The sequence below is a fragment of the Archocentrus centrarchus genome, chromosome 6 (genome assembly GCF_007364275.1).
Source record: "Archocentrus centrarchus isolate MPI-CPG fArcCen1 chromosome 6, fArcCen1, whole genome shotgun sequence".
In the NCBI taxonomy this organism is placed as follows: Eukaryota; Metazoa; Chordata; class Actinopteri; order Cichliformes; family Cichlidae; genus Archocentrus; species Archocentrus centrarchus.
Genome location: NC_044351.1, coordinates 5,463,959 through 5,486,248, shown reverse-complemented (window position 1 = coordinate 5,486,248; position 22,290 = coordinate 5,463,959). Strand labels below are relative to the sequence as shown.

The 22,290-nt window shown below is 41.5% G+C and overlaps 1 protein-coding gene across 6 annotated transcripts in view; it reads right to left on the bottom strand.

The window, feature by feature from the left end:
* Positions 1-2,611: 2,611 nt before the first annotated feature.
* The window catches only part of ckap5 (cytoskeleton associated protein 5), a 65,337-nt gene continuing 45,658 nt past the window's right edge, over positions 2,612-22,290 (bottom strand). For 4 of the 6 annotated variants that reach the window (XM_030730790.1, XM_030730791.1, XM_030730786.1 and 1 more), the window contains 11 exons: positions 14,567-14,740; positions 14,343-14,463; positions 13,629-13,808; positions 13,348-13,535; positions 7,805-7,880; positions 7,526-7,714; positions 5,467-5,604; positions 5,059-5,142; positions 4,757-4,916; positions 4,555-4,676; positions 2,612-4,058 (listed from right to left, as the gene is read on the bottom strand). In XM_030730790.1, the coding sequence (XP_030586650.1) occupies positions 3,798-4,058; positions 4,555-4,676; positions 4,757-4,916; positions 5,059-5,142; positions 5,467-5,604; positions 7,526-7,714; positions 7,805-7,880; positions 13,348-13,535; positions 13,629-13,808; positions 14,343-14,463; positions 14,567-14,740 (1,693 nt within the window). In that variant the 3' untranslated portion in view covers positions 2,612-3,797. The remainder of the gene's footprint in view (positions 4,059-4,554; positions 4,677-4,756; positions 4,917-5,058; positions 5,143-5,466; positions 5,605-7,525; positions 7,715-7,804; positions 7,881-13,347; positions 13,536-13,628; positions 13,809-14,342; positions 14,464-14,566; positions 14,741-22,290) is intronic. The other 2 variants (XM_030730788.1, XM_030730787.1) reach the window with 2 other exon arrangements.

Genomic DNA, 22,290 nt, shown 5'->3' with positions numbered 1-22,290 from the left:
AAAGATAATTATCCATCTATTCATCTGATGGGGATCCACAAACTCTTTAGATGTTTTGTTTGCATAGATGTGTTCATAATATGTCTGTAATCTATCACTGCATCCATTTTACTGTTTCACAAATTCCAAGTTGGGCACACAGGGCTAGTGGTTGTGTAGACACAAAGTATTTAGCTTATCTCCACAGTTTGTATAACACTCCTATTTGGTTTTAGTTTAAAGCAGCTGTATAAGAGAGAGAGAGAGAGAAAAAACTATATTCTAACCATCACACCTGAAAGGATGCTCAGTTTGACTCAAACTAGCATCACATCTCTCACATCTACTATGAAATGGTGAATAACAGGATTAACTACCAGGTGATGTTTTTATGAGTAAAATCATTGTATTGAATTGCATTATTTAAAACTAGGAGATGAAATTAACAGTGTCACACAGATGCTTGTGATGTTTATGTGTGCAAAAATCAAAACATTCAGCGCTCTGAAAACATTATATACAGTTTAATCAAAATGCACTCTAAGCAAATTCAAAATCCCACAGACTGGAGAGGGAGATCACTAAGAAAACATGAACTCTGAAATTATCCTGAACACTAAACACATTTACCACTGTTTTTAACTGTTTTTATTCCTTTCATGGTAACCATCAAGAGCTATGATTGAGTAAATTATCCACGTATTTTCAGACCCTGCAGCAGTTGTAAGTGCATTCTGAAATTAAGTTAAATAAAATATTGCAGTTGCAAATGGGTTGCTGGGTTCATAGATCTGCTGAAGTATAGGAATACCAGCGAACAAATGAACAACAAATGAAACAGACCATTTCCTAAAAATTAGTGGAGGCTACACTCCGCTCCAGAGTGGTTCTCAAACTTTTTCCTTCACGCCCCACTTAGCCAGATGAAATCCTTTCACACCCCACGGGGAAGTGATGTCCAGGGTGGGGCTCCCTCTCTCTTTTTTATTTTTATTTTATTTTATTAATAGTGACGATACAATCTTAAACATAAACTCACATGTATTATACAACAGCTTGTGCTAACAAAGAGAAAAAAAGAAGGTAGAAGAAATAGAAAAAACAAAATAGATTAAAAAGGTGAACACGAGGATTTTCAGGTAAACACATTAAATGTATTACAGAGATGGTCTTAAGAGCCTTTTTGTTTTGTATTTGATAATGTTGCAATATATTTTTCAGTCAGATTTATATATAAAAATTCAGGTTTTTGGTTTGAAAACTGAAGGACTGTAATGTCAAATTTGGCAGCACAAAAAATAAAGTTTATGAGAAAAGGATTTTTGAGGTATTGGTTGATCCAGTTTATTTTGAAGGTGTTGAGAGAGCAAAAGTCTATAAAGTTTAAACCTCCTTTTTCATGTGAATTTAACACTACAGACTTCCGAACATGAGTTTCATTTCTCCATAAAAAAAATAAAATAAAAAATTGTAGGCATTTTGTCAACAGCTTTGCAGATGGAGTTGATGTGTAAGGATTGAGCAGCATAGGTGAGTCGGGAGACGCCTTCCGCTTTGGTGATCAGAACTCGACCTTTTAAGGACAGATCTCGTTGTAGCCACTGGTTAAAGACCGTCTGAGCTTTTTCAATGAGAGGAGGAAAGTTTAGGTCGGTTCTGGATTTTCTGTCTTTAGTAATTTGGATACCACAGTATCTCACAGAACTTCTTACAGGAATATTTAAAATAGAGGCTGAAGGGGGTGGGGCTCCCCTTGATGGCAAAGTGATTTCTGACCAAGCGTCGTCATAAAAGACTGACGTGGCGAATTTCCCTAGTACCTATTACACACCTAACATGTGCCAATTTCCTTGTTCAATTAATGGGATCAGGAACTGAACAAAAGTTATTGTTCTATGCACAAAGGGAAGAGAAAACATTGAGATGCTATATAAATAAAGCCTAGGGAAGGCTGACAGTGGAATGGTGTGACCGATCAAAATCAGAAATTGTTGAAGGAACCAGCTGATTGCCCTCAGCATGATGTAAAAACAAGCATCTGTGATGGAAGGTCGTAGACACCAATATGTATAATGCAGCATCTGAGTAAAAATGGCTTTTAACATACTCATTTCCACTTCCCAGTGTGTTCGTGCTCGGCACCATCACGATCCGAATACTAAAAGGAACTTTTTTTTTTTGGAAAGAATGACACTTAGAGGTTTTGCCTTGTCACACATTTGGATGTTGCATTTGAACCATGTTTGGCTTTTTGACCAAGTTTTTATTTTTTATTATTATTATTATTTCAAGGCCTCAATCCAGAGTCTGGAACATTATATAGGGCATTAATATTATTTTATAGACCAAATGATACTGAATGGGGGAAAACCGTGAAGGAATCACTGATAAATCTTTTGTTTCAGTCCTACAACCAAAGACGGCAGCTGTAAAATAATCAGCAAACTCAAGTTAGGGAGGAAAAGAAAAAACACCCAATATTTCCACTATGGATTATACAAGGAAGGCTGAGGAATTAAATACAAAAACAGTACATTTACTCAATAACCAACTACTAAACAGATGTGTGACACAGCCTGCACCTTCATTGGGAGAGAGGGGAGAGGAAAAAAAAGATTGAATTAAACAGCAGTTTTACTGATGCAAACTTTATTTACAGAATAAAATAAAAATCACAGGTTCATGCCATGCTCCTCAAGCCTACAAACACAATCGAGTGAGGTCAATGCGCTTTACAGTAGAGGCCATGTTGACTCTAGTCTGGCTCCATGGCTGTGGTTTAATAAGTGAAAAGATGTGTTAGGAGGACTTTACAGAGAGTATTTACAGCCCAATGTCAACCCAATGCAAAGACTGACATCTGCACACATGTAAGAAAAATTCTCAGTAGCCACTTTGTGTCTTCCACAATAGAAACAATTTTTTTCTCTGGGTCTGAAAGCTTCGGGACTTTTTAATATTGGAGCAGGATACAACAGAAAAAGCAGAGGTGGAATCACTAAAATTAAGTCTCCGTTCCATTCAGTGTAGAAAACCAGAGCAGCAGCAATTAATCGACTGGCTGGTTCTCACGTGTAGTGAATACTTTTGGGATTCAGAACAATTAGAGTGTATGATTGTGATTTTTAAGTTGTAAACTGTTTTTTCCAGTTAAATTGAGAAAACCTGCAGCTGAATAAACGCCTGGTAGTTTGAGCCCTATTCCAAAGTCTGGATCTGCTTTCTTTGTTAGATCTTTGCTTTTCCTGTCACAACAAAGGTCAAATCAAAAACCACTTGGTAACACATGGAAGGTCACAAAACACCAGAGAACAAACCAGATCCTTCTTCCTTCAGAAGTGCCTTTTAATTGTTGAATTGTTCAACAAGTACAAAGAAATGAGGAGGCAGGTGACTGAGGGAGTATCATAATACAGTGAAGAGTGTACAGAGAGGGCAAAGAGAAGGCTTTAACAGAAAAAATGCTGTGATCCTGATCTTCTAGCAACGAGAACAAGAATGACAATACCAATACCACCACTCTCATTTTGTTCAAGGACTCTTCAGCTTTTCACTGATGAACAATGACTCACTGTCTGATACTGTAACTAGCTAAAAACACCTGGATGGTTTCTGGTCCTACAGGGTGTGTTTGATTTCTAACAACATATAGGCACAGTGGGTGGAGTCAGGAGTGAGGTGGGCTCCAGTGTCCTTTTTCTTTCCCTCCACACAACATAAATATAAAAACAGCATGAGTTAAAAAGGTGGTTGCTGCATTTCTTACTACCAGCTGAACTCCATAGGATTAATGGATGAGATGAGGTGGTGCTCCCGCTTCACTGCCGTTTGCTCTTTATCCTCTCCAGGCGTTTCTTCAGGTCATCCAGGTTGGCTGCTGGTAAAGCTGAGCGGGTGTGTGCATGTGTCGGGGAGTGCATGTTGTGCTCTTGCTGGTACAGCTCCCGTGACTCTTTGAGCTGTGACAGCTTGCTTTGGAGCATGTCGGTGGACGATGCCACCGATGGCTTTGAGGACAGCAGGGAGGAGATGGTGGGTCGCTGCTGAGGCTCATCCTCGCTCCCCCCGACACCCTGCTGCTGGGGGAGAACACAGAGGGTGAAAAGGCATGTTTGGCTTCTGTTATACCCACTAAGAAGCAGCACTTATCCTGGAATTATACTGCTAAGGATTTGACAAACAGCTGTAGCTGACACTGTGTTACATTCCCATGATAATGTAATGTCTGGGGGTAATGTGGGGAGCAACAATAAACCAGGGGAGAGAGACCAAACAGGCAGTTAAGGTTAAATACTGATCTTAATTAAAAAAACAGAAATAAACTGAGGAAAAAAAAAAACACAAAGTCAACAAAGAGACAGCAATGGCTTTAATAATGTTTGGGGCTTAACTGCTGAGTAAACCCAGGTGCAAAATGAGGGACACCTGGGTCCTGGAGAGAGAGAATGGAAGAAGGGAAATGGGAGAGCGAGCAGGGAGGAGAAAGGAAAGAGAAAGCAGCACCACACACATATAGTCATGCAGCTCTACAGTATGTAACACACTGAAAGAGCTGATTGAATAATATCAACTAACCCTGGAAGTGTTTTCCAGGCCTTGTCTCTGTCTGAGAATCTTCAGTCTTTCATAGTAAACAGCTGGTTTCAGCTCTTCATTGTTGCTGCTCAGACTGGACTCCACACCATGCTGAGGGATCACTGCAGAGAAACACATGCACATTATTGCATACTGCTGACTGAGTATGACCAAAGAGCACCAAGACAGCTTACAGTTGTACCTGCTGAGGTCTGGATTCGAGTTTTGCCCTCTCGCTCAGACTCGATCATGCGAAGGCCTCGCTCCACATAGCTCTGGAAGAACTGTGATGTGTTTTTGAGGAAGGGCTCCAGGTCTGCATCCGAGTACTTCTGTTTATACTCATACAACTCTGTCAAACCCTGAGAAGAACAGTGCTCAAATTTCAATGTGTTGTCCAGGCCCTAAATTATAATAAAACTTGTTTCAAACTTAAAGTGGAATGAATTTTAAAAAGCAGCAAACAGATACAGGAATGGAATTTCAAGCAGGAGTGAAGTCGACCTCTTTAGTGTTCTCCTTGGAGCCAATCTTCTTGAAGATTTCAGACAGAATATCGCTGACCTTTGCCTTTGACATCCGATCATCCTGCAAACGAAGCATCAGGATTACACAACCCATTTAACTCTGATAAGTGACATGAATTTAGTAGCTCGACAGTTTTAAATTTTTTTATACCCTTATACCCATATACCCCACACACACACACACACACACACACACACACACACACACACACACACACACACACACACACACACACACACACACACACACACACACACACACACACACACACACAAAAAATTCATTTCAACTTACACATCAGCATTCCATCAAACACAAAACACACACCTCTGATGGAAATTCTCAGTTTATTAAATGGTTGTGTATTTAGTGTGTGTTGCTCACTGTGCGCGGTCCACTCTTCTCATTACTTCGGTCACTCTTAAGTCCCGCCAGGTTTCCAGAGTGTTTGACCACCCGCCTCAGATGGGCCTCCAACTCAGAGTCATTACGATTCTCAATCATCGACAGGTGGTCTAGGATCTGAGCATCATCAATACAAATCAATACAAGTCAATATAGAGTCACCAACAAATGTGATCACTTTAAAGACCTATTCTTTAACAGTACAATTGAAAAAGTTATCAGCATCTTTATGCACCAATAAATATCAACATAATTAACGTGACCTGGACCCGCTTATGGATTACTAAAAACAGATAATGGACACAAGACAAGGGATCACAGTAGAGATTTTACAATAACTAATACTGTGGTACTAAGTCAAGGTCAACTTCTGGAAACAGAACTAAAGGAGGAGAGGAGGTCTGGAGCATTTTTCCACACAGTTCAAAGGCCAACAGTGACAGGCCCTGATCATTACTGGTCAGTCAATATAAATATACAAAGTCTTGGTGGAAAAAGAAGAAATTAGATTCAAAGGAATGCTGGAACCCCCCCCCCCCCCCCCCCCCACTTTCTTTTTCATAAGGGCCTCAGGAAAATATTGACAGGTGCCCTGATCCTGTAGATGGAACAGGAAAAAGCTGAAATACTATAAGTGCCATCAGCTACAAGTTGAGATACCTGTCACCTGATATTCTTTTGATACATCGTTAGACCGTGTGTGCGCGTGTGTGTGTGCAGACATGTGAGGACATGCATGTGATCTTTCCCAAAGCCTTTCGACAACAGCAAAATGCATTTCACAGAAACCCAGTAACTAAACACTTAAGGATAAAGAAACTAGCAGAAACAAAACAAGGCAGTGTGGTGATTCTGAGGACACCCCCACTCTCAAAGTCACCAGAGTCCTAATCATCATAACACAGAATGGCGATGAGAACCGATATAAGAACCCCAAGGGGATGGAACCTTCAGCAGAGACCATGAAACAGTGGGCACTTGCATGCTGAGCCAGAAACATGCAGGAAGTGCCTGGGGCCCACTAATCACTAGTTATTGATCTCTGGCTCTCTTCCACAGCACGTCTTTTGTCCTGTCTCTCTCCCTCCTCAGCCATGGCAGATGACCGCCCCTCCCTGAGCCTGGTTCTGCTGGAGGTTTCTTCCTGATAAAAGGGAGTTTTTCCTTCCCATGGTCGCCAAGTGCTGCTCACAGGGGTCGTTTTGACTGTTGGGATTTCTGTGTAATTATTGTAGCATCTCTACTACCTTACAATATAAAGCGCCTTAAGGCAACTGTTGTGATTTGGTGCTATATAAATAAAACTAATTTAATTGATTAGTATCTGAGCATAGGATATTGGCAACCCTCTTAAATGAAATAATACCATTTAAAAGTTACAAAGCTCCTTTCACTAGTTTTGTTTTTTGGGGCCTGCTGTCTTGTAATGCATCCACACCATAACCAGATATGCAGCATAAAACTGAGGCTTTTGCTAAAAATCTAAATACCTATCCATTATAAACTGCAGTTTTTCTCCACCACAGGAGCTTTCCTCAGGGACAACAGGCTTATTATGTCTTATTGTGTGTCCCCGTGGGCTGGGGCTACATTGACCACCAACTGATCTATTAAAGTTCTTCAGAGAAAAAATTCTACATAGTCTGGTTGGACAAACGATTTCTGTTACCATCTATAGCAGAAAGGATAAAATAAAGACTTCTCATAATAAAATTTACAATCTACAAGATCTACAACACATTTCTATTCTCTATGCTCTTTGGACTACAAGCGTCTTTTAACCAGACATTCATACAACACTTTAAACACTTCAAGCACTTTATCTAAATCACACCCATGGCCAATTTAGAATCACCAATTTACCAAACATGCATGTGTCTTGACTGTGGGAGGAAACCCAAGTACTTAGAAGAACCCCACTGGGCAGAGAGAGAACATGGAAACTCCACAGGAAGACCGAGCCAACCAGGAAGTTCAAACCAGGATCTTTCTTGCTGTGAGGGATAAGTGCTAGCCACTGCACTACTGTGTGAGTTACCTTGGCCCCAGTGAGCTTGCACAGTGTGTGTAACAGTGTCTTGAGGGTTCTGTGTGGGACATCACTCTTAAGCTGCTTCAGTTTCTCTTTGGGGAAAACCTTCATGAAGTTGTGGACGTCCAGCAGGATCCGATCCAGGTTGATGTTGTTGATGGTCTCTGGGAGGAAGCGGATGACCCTCCACAAACACTGAATAAAAACAAACATAGATAAGTTAAAGGTCCAGCATAAGCCTCTTTAGTGGACAGCAGATTTTGCATCGATGTTAGGTTTCCTTACTTTCATGACCAGCTCGGAGACCATGGGGGAACCGGCTGTCGAGACCAGTGTATCCTGAAGCAACACCAGCAGAGCACTATGAAGAGGTAGGAATGAAAGAAATCCACTTAATAGGCTGTATACACAAGTCTGGACTGACCATAAGCCTTTATGTAGTTATACTTTGACACAGAGCAAGAGAAAAGAAAGAAAAAACAAAAAAAGAGAGAAAGATAAACCAACAGGTTGGTGAAAATAAAATATAGTATGCAGTGAGAAAACATTCAACAAACACAGACTCTTCACCCCAGGAGAAGGAAAAAAATAAACCAAATCCACACAGGAAGTGATGCATACCACGATTAAATTTACATTACAATCCACCCAGGTGCCTCAGGGGGCAGACTTCAAAGAAGCGTAACACAGATGACTACTCAGTAGGGCTGTGCAATTAATTGAATTTTGATTTCAATTGTGATCTGTGTTCTGGGCTTCGGGCAGGGACCAAAAGAACGAGATCACAAATACAAGCAGCAGAAATGAGCTTCCTCCGAAAGGTGGCTGGCCTCCTCACCCTTTCGGGAGGGCCTCAAAGTGGAACCGCTGCTCCTGCACATCAAAAGGAGCCAGTTGAGATGGTTTGGGTATCTAACTAGGATGCCTCCTGAGCGCCTCTTGGGTGAGGTGTTCCAGCCATGTCCTACCAGGGAGGAGGCCCCGGGGCAGACCCAGAAAATGCTGGAGAGATTATATCTCTCAGTTGGCTTGGGAATGCCTTGGGGTCCCCCTGGACAAGCTGGAGGAGGTGACTGGGGAGAGGGAGGTCTGGTCTTAATTATTATTAATGATTTTGTCACATTACACTCAGTATACTCTTAGTGCTACAGCATCACTCAGGGCTGAGTATTTGCACATGTAACCTACATAAATGTCCAGCACTTAGGTTGATGCAGGTGCATTACGGTCTATCTGTGCATTATGAACACAGTAGCAATAAAATTATTAGTTAAACCAGATAAAGACCCTCTTAAAATGGTATCCTAACAGTGGTCATCATTGAGGTTATGTTTGTTAAGCCCAACTTTCTGCTTCAAGGTTTGTGCGCAGTCACATTAAAAAGTCTCAGGAGCTTGAAGGGAAAAAAAAAAAAAAAAAAACAGCGACTGGACTTCTTTTTGTTTCTTGAAGACATTTCACCTCTCATTCGAAAGGCTTCTTCAGTTCTCAAACCAAAAGGTGGACAGACCCAGGTATTTAAACTCTACACCACCAAACTTTAAACTTGGCACAATGCAGACAGGCAAGTACTGTTCTGGCAACTGCCTTGAAGAGACTGTTGTGATTTGGCATAGAAACTGAAGACTTAACAGTATTCCCTGAAAGCCCCCTCCTGTCTGATCATTTCTTAGTAACATTTACATTTACTTTAATGGATTACACAGCAGTGGGGAATAAGTTTTATTACAGTAGAAGTCTTTCTGAAAGTGCTGTAACTAAGTTTAAGGATCTAATTCCTTCATTGTTATGCTCTTCAGTGCCAACACAGTGCAGAGCAGCTACCTAAACTCTGCTCCTAGTGAGGCCGATTATCTCGTCAATAGTTTTACATCCTCACTGCGTACGACTTTGGATACTGTGGCTCCTCTGAAAAGGAAAGCTTCAAATCAGAAGTGCCTGACTCCGTGGTATAATTCACAAACACACAGCTTAAAGCAGATAACCCGTAAGCTGGAGAGGGAATGGCGTCTCACTAAATTAGAAGATGCTCATTTAGCCTGGAAAAAGAGTTTGTTGATGTATAAAAAAGCCCTCCGTAAAGCTAGGACATCTTACTATTCATCATTAATTGAAGAGAATAAGAACAACCCCAGGTTTGTTCTTTCACTTTAACTAGTAGTGACTTCATGGATTTTTTTACAAATAAAATTTTAGACATTAGAGAAAAAATTATTCATAACCATCTCAAAGATTATTCTTCATGTTCGGCTGCTTTCAGCACTGCTGGTATTTGTTTAGACTCTTTTGCTCCAGTTGATCTTTCAGAGTTAACTTCAATAGTTACTTCCTCCAAACCAGCAACATGTTTATTAGATCCCATTCCTACTAGACTGTTCAAAGAAGTCTTTCCAATTATTGATGTTCCAACCTTAAAAATGATCAATCTGTCTTTATTAGTTGGCTATGTACCACAGACCTTCAAGGTGGCTGTAATCAAACCGCTACTTAAAAAGCCATCACTGACCCAGCTGTCTTAGCTAATTATAGGCCAATCTCCAACCTTCCTTTTCTCTCAAAGATTCTTGAAAGAGTAGTTGTAAAACAGCTAACTGATCATCTGCAGAGGAACGGTTTATTTGAAGAGTTTCAGTCAGGTTTCAGAATTCATCACAGTACAGAAACAGCATTAGTGAAGGTTACAAATGATCTTCTTAGAGCCTCTGACAGTGGACTCATCTCTGTGCTTGTCCTGTTGGACCTCAGTGCAGCTTTGATACTGTTGACCATAACATTTTATTACAGAGATTAGAGCTTGCTATAGGTATTAAAGGTACTGCACTACAGTGGTTTGAGTCATATTTATCTAATAGATTCCAATTTGTTCATGTACAGAACCACAAGGTTCTGTGCTAGGACCAATTTTATTTACATTATACATGCTTCCTTTAGGCAGTATTATTAGAAAGCATTGCATCAATTTTCATTGTTATGCAGATGATACTCAGCTTTACCTATCAATGTAGCCAGATGACACACATCAATTAATTAAACTGCAAGAATGTCTTAAAGACATTAAGGCCTGGATGACCTGTAATTTCCTGCTTCTAAATTCAGATTAACCCTTTAACGCCGGGCGATCGCTGTTGAAGTGCCCGTTTCTTGCCCTCAATAGCGGCGAACAGCTGATTGAGACGTGGCGTATCAGCTCGGAGTCGGCTGATCAAAGGAACGTTGATCAGCTGGCGTATTACCGTAACTCCGCAACCGTTTGTCCTATCGAAAAAATGCAAACGGTTCCTGAAAGCCCAGAAATTGCGCGTCACAGCCATATAGGGGTATTACGGAATTTGTTGCCAGACGTCCGCGAACGGCGGCACTTTTGAAGTATGTCGTGTCACATGGGACACATTCGGTGTTAAAGTTAATTAAACTGAAATTCTTGTACTCGGCCCCACAAATCTTAGAAACTTGGTGTCTAACCAGATACTTACTCTGGATGGCATTACTTTGGCCTCCAGTAACACTGTGAGAAATCTTGTCATTTTTGACCAGGATATGTCCTTCAATGCACATATTAAACAAATATGTAGGACCGCTTTTTTGCATTTGCGCAATATTTCTAAAATTAGAAACATCTTTCTCAGAGTGATGCTGAAAAGCTAATTCATGCATTACTTCAAGGCTGGACTGTTGTAATTCATTATTATCAGGCTGTCCTAAAAGCTCCCTGAAAAGCCTTCAGCTGATCCAAAATGCTGCAGCTAGAGTACTGACAGGGACTAGAAAGAGAGAGCAGATTTCTCCCATATTGGCTTCTCTTCATTGGCTCCCTGTTAAATCTAGAATAGAATTTAAAATCCTTCTCCTCACATACAAGGTCTTGAATAATCAGGCCCCATCTTATCTCAAAGACCTCATAGTACCATATCACCCCAACTGAGCACGTCGTTCTCAGACTGCTGGCTTACTTGTGGTTCCTAGGATACTTAAGAGTAGAATGGGAGGCAGAGCCTTCAGCTTTCAGGCCCCTCTTCTGTGGAACCAGCTTCCAGCTTGGATTCGGGAGACAGACACCCTCTCTATTTTTAAGATTAGGCTTAAAACTTTCCTTTATGATAAAGCTTATAGTTAGGGCTGGATCAGGTGACCCTGAACCATCCCTTAGTTATGCTGCTATAGGCCTAGTCTGCTGGGGGGTTCACATAATGCACTGTTTCTTTTCATTCACCTTATTTACTTTGTTTATACTCCACTCTGCATTTAATCATTAATTGATATTAATCTCTGGCTCTCTTCCACAGCATGTCTTTCTCTCCCCTCAGCCCAACCAGTCACAGCAGATGACTGCCCCTCCCTGAGCCTGGTTCTGCTGGAGGTTTCTTCCTGTTAAAAGGGAGTTTTTCCTTCCCACTGTCGCCAAGTGCTGCTCATAGGGGGTCATTTTGACTGTTGGGTTTTCTCTGTATTATTGTAGGGTCTTTACCCACAATACAAAGCGCCTTGCGGCGACTGTTTGTTGTGATTTGGCGCTGTATAAATAAAAGTGAATTGAATTGGGCGCTATATACATAAAGCTGAATTGAATTGAACTGCCAAACCCAGACTCGTCCATCAGATTGCCAGATGGAGAAGCATGATTGGTCACTCCAGAGAACACATCTCTACTACTCCTGAGTCCCGTGGTGGGGTGCTTAACACCACTTGCATCTGACGCTTTGCAGATGCAGTGGTGACCTCTGCACACTATGCGCCTCAACACCCGCTGACCTGCTCTGTGATTTTAAGTGGCCTACAACTTTGTGGCTGAGTTGCTGTCATTCCCAATCACTTCCACTCTGTTATAATATCACCAACAGGTGACTGTGGAAAATTTAGTTGCGAGGAAAATTCACAACTGGACATTGATACACAGATGGCTTCCTATGTGGAATTAACTGAGCTCCTGAGAGCAGCCAATTCTTTCACAAATGTTTGCAGAGGTAGTCTGCACGCCTAGGTACTTGGTTTAAAACCAGGGTTCTAGCTAGCAGTTGAACACCGGGCTGAGAATTTCAGCTGTTAGCTAATGGAACAGATCACCATCATCATAGTTAGCAAGTGGGAGCAGCCAATAGCACCAGCAAGCAGTCATTTGCGCTGGTCTATGAAATTTTTCTGGCTAGAACCCTGTTATACACCCATGGCCATGGAAGTGTTTGGAACGTATGAATTCAATATTTGGATGGGTGAGTGAATACTTTTGGCAATACAGCACGTCAAATGTATTTCTACAGCAGAGCCTCTATAACACACTTAAAACTTGATGTAAATAAAATAAAATCAGTGAGATTGTGGGCTTCCAGCAGATTGTAAACCAAAATACTGAACATAACCTGCTCCTGGCCAGGTTGTGTGTTTTCATGGTAATTCAGTCAACTTATTAAAGCAAAACTCAACATTAAGCCATATAGCTCTAACCTATTAATCTTGCTTCACAGTATACCCCTCTCAGTTTAAAAGCTGACGTGCATTTTCCCACCATACATTAGTGTAAAATCCAGAATTAAAGGATAATATTCACAGGGGTGGTGGTTCAATTCCTGGCCACTCCAGTCTGCATGCCAAAATATTCTTAGGCAAGATATTGAACCCCAAGTTAATCCCAATGTATTCATGCAAGATAGAAAGCACTTAGATGTAGAAAAAAGTGCTTGTATGAATGTGTGTGTGATTAGGTGAATGCAAAATGTGTTGTATAAAGCGCTTTGAGCGCTCAAGCGCTATATATAAGAACTAGTCCATTTACCATACACACCCGAACACAAAAAGAGAGATGTTACCACAGTGCACAGTTTCTTCTTACTGACCTGATCATGTTGGTCTGGTCAGACTTCTCCAGGACTCTGATTACGAGCAGGTTGACGGACCTGATGACCTGCGTTCCATCTTCTATATCCTCCACTCTGCTGTCCAGCATCAGTGTTATCAGACCATGCATCAGGTCCTTCAGCACACCCATAGATGCCTCTCTGGCCAGGGACTCCATAGAGAACAGCTGACAAAAAAAAGGGACAACAGGTGGTCCATCAAAACATTAGTGTCCTCTTCTCAAATCAACCTAACGTGTGACTGTGTCAGCATAACTCACAGACAGCATGTTTCCTATGATGCAGCTGTACAGCTTGATGATGTCCTTTTTATCCACCCGGTCGTCAGCCATGTGTGTGCTGTTGATAAGCCTCAGCTGCATGATGGTAGCAATGAGAAACTGATCGATGTGTCCCGACATGACTTCTGCTTTGTCCTCCTGCCGTAGCACCTCATCAATCTACAGAGGAAAATAATACACTTTGGATATGTTTACATATAAATGTATGAAAACGGTCCCAGGCATGGATACAAGTTTCATTTAAGCATTTATGGACACAATGTACATCAGTTCAGGGGTACTGTCTTGCATTCTGGTGAATTTTTATGCACCAGTGTGTAATTTTTATACAAATTCATGATTGTGTCTTTTTTTTTAAACAAAAATCAGGAACCAAGTGATGCCTTAACATTTAATAGTAAATGAGGCTCTCAGTTTTCAAATAATTATTCTCAGTTTTGTTTTTATCACCACCACAACACACCCCTTGGCCAGGACTCCCTTGTAAAAAGAGATTTTAAATCTCAATGGGTTTTCCCTGGTAAAATAAAATTTAAATAAAAACACTGAGCACCTGTGTCAGGCTTTCCTAGCTGTGTAATGTTTTTCGAAGCCACTCTTCTATTCAATTAATGATTTTAATGGGAGGCGTACTGGTTGCCACTTTACTAAATCACGTGAAAATTCCTTCTGTCTAAATCAGTGTGTTTGTACCTGTGCCAGTGCCTGGATGCTGGTGTTTATGTCACCACTCGCCACCTGAGAGATGACAAAGTTGATGGTGGAAGCGGTGCTATTATGCAGTTCATCAAAGTGCGGTGAGACCGATCGTATCCTTTGAACAGAAAATTGCAAAGCAGTATTAAATTCCAACAAATGTTCCCTTCTATTTCTGTGCTGCTTGTGTGGGTTTGATTGTTAGGACTAAGGTTGTTTACTTGGGTTCAGGTATCATGATGGGCTCCAGCAGCTCATCCAGCTTGTGTTGGACAAGGTCCGGCAACTCACACACTCTACCCTGGTCCATCTCAATCATGTCCAGGTCTAATTGGAACTCCTTGGGGATGGACGGATGCAAGGACTCGCTGTGCTGTGGATTCTGACGTGCTTGGCTGGATGGAGGGAGTGATTGGAAAATAGGCAGTGGAGGAAAAAAGATAAGATACTACATTTCATCCAGTATATGACACACGCTTTAAAGCCAACATTATCCAATTTTAATGAGTTTGAGATTTATTAAAATTAGAATAATCAAACATTAAATCTACATTCTAATAAAAATCATGGGGTGTTATTGCTCATTACATTAATGACATAACAGTCTGACGAAAGCAATACAACTACATGTCAAATTATGTCTGCAGCATAGCCTGAGCAATTTGCACAAATGACACCATGTTAAGTAAATTTTTTTTTTTTTTTTTTTAACTTTTCATACCATTGTAGTCACACGACTTTAAATCAGCTTTAAAAAGACAACAAATACCACTCATAGAAGATAGAGAAAGCATTTGTATTGTGGTCAGAATGAGGAACAAAGTGGCACCGTGTTGGGTATTAGTGGAACTTCTGATCATGCATGAACTTTTCAGTAAATGACAGGGTTCCTTCAACCAATTTTCTGTTTTCACGGCAGACCAAAGATCCTGTAAATCTAGAAAAGTTAGCCTTTCATGGCATATTGTGCATTAAAATAAACTGATGCTCTGAGGCCTGTACTACGAAGCAGGATTTTGTCTTATCGAGGTAACTTTGGGGTAAACCCTGGGTTTTCTGTACTACAAAGACTGGTCACTTCTTACTGGAGTATATCACCATGGTAACCTATATGGTGAACCTAATCTGCTCCAGAGCAGGTTAGTTTCCAGATTAAAGAACAGGTATGAATTCATCGCCTATTGACCAATCAATTCGCTGAGAAATAGGGTCACTATTCTTGGAAGATCCCTTGGACCTCTGCCTGCACACAGAAGAAGGGACTAAATTTTAATAGCATGTTTCCCTTATGAGCATCAGTAAGAAATACAGACTTTTAAGATGCAACTTTCCTCGTTTTTATTTTGTTTTTCCTGTTGGCACAAACAACTTCACAACAATTTTATTGTTCTATAAGCATTAATATGTACACGCCTCAAAAAAAAAAAAAAAAAAAATTCAAAAGGAACACAGAGTATAGCATCAAGCCAATTAAACTTCTGGGATATTGATCTGGTCAGTTAAGTAGCAGAGGAGGTTGTTAAACTGTCCATCCATCCATCCTCTTCCGCTTATCCTTTTCAGGGTTGCGGGGGGGCTGGAGCCTATCCCAGCTGACATAGGGCGAGAGGCAGGGTACACCCTGCACAGGTCGCTAGCCTGTTGCAGAGCCATTGAGAGATGGACAACCATTTACACATTCGCACAGAGGGTGCTGAGGGGGTAGAGCAGGTCACCTACTAATTGGAAGGTTGGACTTAAAGACCGGATACAAACTACAGAGTACCATTTTGAGTTGCTTTTTGGGAATTTTGGGAACTGGACTAGCCTGAAGCATAATTTTTTACTTAAATTTTCAGTGTCTCTTTGAATTCAGCTCTCTAGGTTGATAATTTTAATTTCCATTAAATAGGATTCTAGCCAGTGGTTGATTGTCCAGCGCAGCACTGGGCTGAGAATTTCACTGATTTGATATTGAAAGTGTTTACCATTACCATAATTAGCAACCAGGTGTGGTTATTAGCACTAGCAAGCACTCGTCCGATAAACAGGGGACTCCCCCCGTGTCTTGTGATGCTCCGATACCTCCGGGTTGTGAATTTCTTCTGCCTAGATCCCCGAACAATGTGGCATTCTTTTGTTCCTAACACATTACCCAGTCCATATTAGTATAGACATGTTCCCCATTGAGATCTGATGTGTTTTCAAAGTGTCCCTTTAATATTTTTAAGCAGTAGAAATTGGGACACCTATTTGTACTTGTCGGCACAGACTAAGCTTACATTTGAATTCTGTTTTTGTATTTATTCTTTACTTGTTCACACCATCAGAGGTGCAGCTGGAAGAATAAAAACTAAAACAGTCTTTGAACATTGCTGCGTATAGGGTTTTTTTTTTTTTTTTGTAAAGTTTTGATTGTTTATTTGATTGTTTTCACTCCCTTAAAGTACAAGTATTTATGTTTTTATCTTCTGTGTTAAGCACACTGTAAAATGTGAAGTGTGCTAGATAAATAAAACTGCCATTCCCACTTAATGGAATATTCAATTATAACTCATCAGATTCTCCTGTATTTTAATGGCAGTCATTATATTGATAAGCCTGTTAACTCATACAATTGGCATTTTTACTGGCTTTTCCTCCTGCTAATTTCTATTAATGTGTTCTTTTCTAGTTTTACTGACCAAAGAAAATGTAGAAGTGCACACATTCTTATGGCACTTTTTACACTAAACTACTATACAGTGCTTCTCTCACCACTGATTTATCTGCAGCAGTTGTGTTGCTTTCATTCTGCATTGTGCGTGTAAATGCTTCATATATTACTAATATAGTTTCCTGTTACTGATTAGATGTTGCAAACAACCCTTTCGTGTGAGTCTGCTCATGCCTAGATCTAGGAAACGCTGGTTTAACTTAGCAAGTTGATAACCAGCTTCATGTGACCACTATCCTGACTGCCAGGGTAGGTGAATCCAGCTTTGTAGTACAGGCCTTGCTGCATGGTAAACGAGAGTAACAGAAAACTATACAACAATGATACCATAACAAGTGAGCTACATGCATCATGGAGGAATCAATTTGTTCTGCTGTCTGTGATTTACTTAGCAAATGTGGACAGCTAAATGAGACAGCTGTAGAAAAAGACAAGCAGTAGCAGCAAAGCAGACTTAAAGGTTAAAAGTAATTTTTCAGTCTTATCATGATATTTGTAAGAACTGTTTGCTGACTACTCCATCATGAAGGAATGCTTACTATTGCAAGCCCAACCCTCAACAATCCAGACCTCTAGGAAAATACTTCCCCTAAGTAGGGTATTTTGAGATGTAAACTATACCAATAAATGGGGCCAGAAGAAGCTACTTCAGAAGAAGAGCCACTGTCTGACACCATAATCTCCTAAAAGTTGCCCAAATATCTCTAGGTGACAGGAATGCATGGGTTCATCCCATTCTTATACAACACTGCGATGACAGAGGAAGACACAGTTGGGCATTTTCAACATGAGTCTGGTGCTTTAGCTACCATCATGGGACAGTTGGAAAAAAAAAAACAATCCTTTCCCCGCCATGAAAAGAAACACGACTAAAACCAAATACCTCATGCACCTTTTCTGTTCATTAATCACAAACGACAATCATAACAAAGAAAAATTGAGGAGTTCTTACAATGGCCACACACAGAAAAGAGGGGGGAAGAGGAGGAGTTGATACTCACATCCTATACGTGCGATACATTATTCTGCTCCATAAAAGGAAGGCAGGCAAAGTAGAGGAGGAAATCACACAGGAAGAAAGATGAAGGGTTAAGAGAGACAGGCAGTCGACAAAAGACAGGTGGTTTTAGGCAATTTTTTAAGACAAGATAAGTACCTGTGAGAGGAACCCAACATGCAATGACTCAGAAAATCAGGGCAAGAGGAGGACAGATTAGTTGTGAGCAAACATTCAAACTGATGTATGATTGTATTTAGATTCATCTCAATCCAAACACAATGGATCTGACAGAGAAAAGGAAATGGCAGAATGTTCAACAAGCTCATGGACATGGAAAAGATTGTGATTAATAGGGCATTTCAAGACAATTTGCACTGCAAACCATTTAAAGGCAGATTATCCAACAATTTAAATCTCTAATGTTTTTAGACACAAGTCACAATGATTAACTTCACTAATTAGCCCACTGTAGGAGCCAATTCAATTTCAGGAGCTGAATATTATTTTTTATTAGTCATTTTATATGTATTCATATTGCTGTTGTGTTAAATTTAAAATGTTTACTGTGTATCATCAGAATTATTTACTTAATTTTCTACTTATGGCTGTGATGCTACTGTGAAGTTGAAGCTGCTCCCTAGTGCAATGCTCCACATAACTACATGCTACAATAATTCACTGTGCAAGATAAAGGGCCAACAACGTTGAGCCAGTAACATTTAAACCACTTTAAAGAACTGATTTATACAAATGAGAAAATAAAACTGGTCAGCATAGTGGTGCAGTGGCCACACTGTCTCCTAACAGCAAGATGGATCCTGGTTCTTATACGCCAACCAATCTGCTGAGTCCTGTGAGTGTGGATCTTATATGTTCTCCCTGTGCCTGTATGGGCTTTCTCCAGGTACTAAAGCTTACTCCCACAATCGAAAGCCATGCATGTGGGTTAAATGAAGAATGTAAACTGGCAGACATGTATAAATGTGAGTGAATGGTTCTGTCTCTGTGTGAGCCCTGTGAGAGACTAATGACCTGCCCACAGTGTATCCCACCTTTTGCCCAGTGACACCTGGGATGGCCTCAAGCCCACCAGTAACTATGAAGTGGATCAGCAGTTAAGAAAATGGATGGATCGACTTTCCACTGGCCACTGAGAACCCTGATATAAAAGTGTAAAGGGGCTGTACACCCATTTGAACTGAATTTGAGACCACTGTATACTTTGTGTCTGTTATTTCAAAAATCTGTACACAGATTTAGTTTATTCCAGGATGTCATTCTTGGAATCTGCTGGTGCAGTTTGGGGGTCACTGCCAAGTGTTCAGATTACCAAGAGGATTACTGTTGCCTTGACCTTCCACATCCTTTCCAGCTCTTTTCTCAGCCCTCTGCATTTATCAAGATTCTCACGTTCCTCCTTCCTGATGTTGCTGTCACTTGGTATTCCTACATCGTTCCTACATCACTACAGCCTTTTTCCTCTGCTTGTCCACCACTACTCAAAGGAGGGCACGGCCCTCTTAGGTCACGTACAAAGCTCCATGGGAAAACAGCCAGTGTAAGAGAAAGGCTGAGGCATAGAGCACACCATATTTGGTGTGCTGCAGAGGATCCTGCTGGGTAACTGTCCAGTCACTGGATAACAAGCTGGACAAACTCGGGGCCAGGATACAGTTCCAGAGGGACATACGGCACTGTGACATCATCTGTTTCACTGAGACATGGCTGACCCCCATTGTACCGGACCAGGCCGTACAGCCAGCAGAGTTCTTCAGAGTTCATTGCATGAACAGAACAAGCGAGTGGGGGAAATCAACAGGGACTTTAACAGTGAAAACATGAGAAAGGTGATACTGGAGCTTACTCAGCACATCAACTGACCCACCACAGGAGAAAGAACTTCTCGGGCTAATGAACTGAACAACTTCTTTGTGCGCTTCGAGTTGGAAAGCTAACACGCTGCGCTCCCAGCCAAAGGGGAGGAGACACTCACTGTGATGGAGCATGGGGACGGGAAGGTGTTTATAAGCGTAAACACCAGAAAAGCAGCTGGACCAGATGATATTAGCGGACTTGTCCTTAAGACCTGTGCTGAGATAGTCAACCTCTCACTGAAACAGTGTGTGATTCCCATCTGCTTTAAAAAGTCCAATATAGTCCCTGTCCCAAAGAAACCATACTCCAGAAGTCCCAATGACTTCAGGCCCATAGTGCTCACCTCTGTAGTGAAGAAATGTTTTGAGAGACTCATCAAGACATTCATCACCTCCCACTGCCCACCACCCTCAACCCACTACAGTTTGCATACCAGCCAGATAGATCCACAGATGATGCCATAACCTTCCTCCTTCGCAAGACACCTTCCTACATCAACACTGATAAGGGGAAATATGTGAGAGTGCCGTTTGTAGATTACAGTTCGGCATTTAACACTGTAGTCCCCTCCAGACTGCTCTCTAAGCTGTTGGACCTAAGCCTGGACCCATCCCTCTGCAGGTGGATTTACAGCTTCCTGGCCGGCAGACCACAGGTGATATGAGTGGGACACCTCACCTCATCTGCCACTCAACACCAGATACAAACTACAGAGTACCCTAGATATTTATATTTGTCTTGTGTACTGTGATGTGGGAATTACATATTTTATTCTTATTTATATATTTCTACTACTTACTATCGGCTGCAGGTACAAAATACATTTCACTGTGCATTGTACCGTGTATAACTGTGCATGTGATAAATAAACCTCATCTTATCAAATAGTATCATTGTTTTGACCTCAGGACCAGGCCATACTTGGCACAGATGTTCCTATATACAATGCCAGCCACTTGGTTAAGGTGTTCCATGTATGCCCTGCATGCTAGCATCTTGTACCCTGCTGTTGTGTGCTGGATTGTCTCAGGGGCATCTCCGCACCTGGGGTCTTGCCTGATGTGGTAGATCCCAGCCTTCTGCTTAGCGTACAATTTCAGGGTGCTGGATTTGGGGTGAAACCCTCAATGTATGGCAAGGAGCTTTCTTGTCTTGATGTCAGTAGCTTCCATCTCCTCTTTTGTTTAGCTCATTTCCCTTCAGGGTATCTGATGACAGCAGGGCATAAATGTTGATCACCTGGATCTTCTTGTTCCCATTCAGTTGACTCCTCAGGGCTTGCCTTACTCTCTGGAGGTACTTGGCAGTTGCAGCTTTTCTATGGGCCTCTTCATGGTTCCCATTTGCCTGTGGGATTCCAAGGTACTTGTAGCTGTCCTCAATGTCTGCAATGTTTCCTTCTGGTAGTGCAATCCCCTCGGTTCAGACTATCTTCCCTCTCTTTGTTACCATCCAACTTCACTTCTCCAGTCTGATTGCTATTCCGATGTTGTTGCTATAGATCTTAGTGGTGTGGATCAATGAATCAATGAGTCTCATTCTCTCCTGGGGATCACTTGCTGTGATATAAAATCAGCTAGTTGGTTTCAGTGATGGTTGCAGAACGCATTGTCCATAATGCTGCACATCTTCTAGCTTAGCCACAATCTTCTTTCAGGTCAGCTGCTCTAGCAATTCAACATACCAGTTGTTCTTGGTTGGGCTTGGTATCCAATCTTGGGGTGTAGAAATGAAGTCTCCCCCCTGACCTGAGGTCCCACATCCTCTCCACATAAGCCCTTTCACTGGTGTAACGTGTAGTAGCATTCCAGCAGTTCCCTTATTCTAATTCTTTGTCCACTTAAGCCGCGTTTCCATACGGGACGACTCGGCACGGGTCGCCTCGCCGCGGTTTGACGGCATTTCCATTAGTAACTGGTACAAGTTTGCAGGTACTTTTTCGTACCCACTCACCCAAGGTTCTGAGCGATACGAGGCGATACAAAAATGTGACGTGGAGGACAGCATGCCACTGATTGGCCAGGGAGTGTCATCACTATCGGAGGCATGAGAGCGACTCCTTCACCAGAATCAAGCCTGCCATTTTTAAAACCCAACAGCAAGAAACTGGAGGCACGCAAAGCAGCGGTTGAATCCCCAGACCGACAGTTTGCAGGAGTAGTTTTGCAACGTGAGAGCCATCTGAAATGCTCACACAGCATACATATTATAACACTATACTACTGGGCGATCGCCGCTGAAGCACCGTTACCTGCCCCTACTAGCCGAACAGCTGGTTAGCACAGAGCCGGCCGGAGGGCTGATCAAAGGAACTTTGAATTACTGTAACAATGCGACCGTTTGTCCTATTGGAAAAATTCAAATGGTTTCGGAAA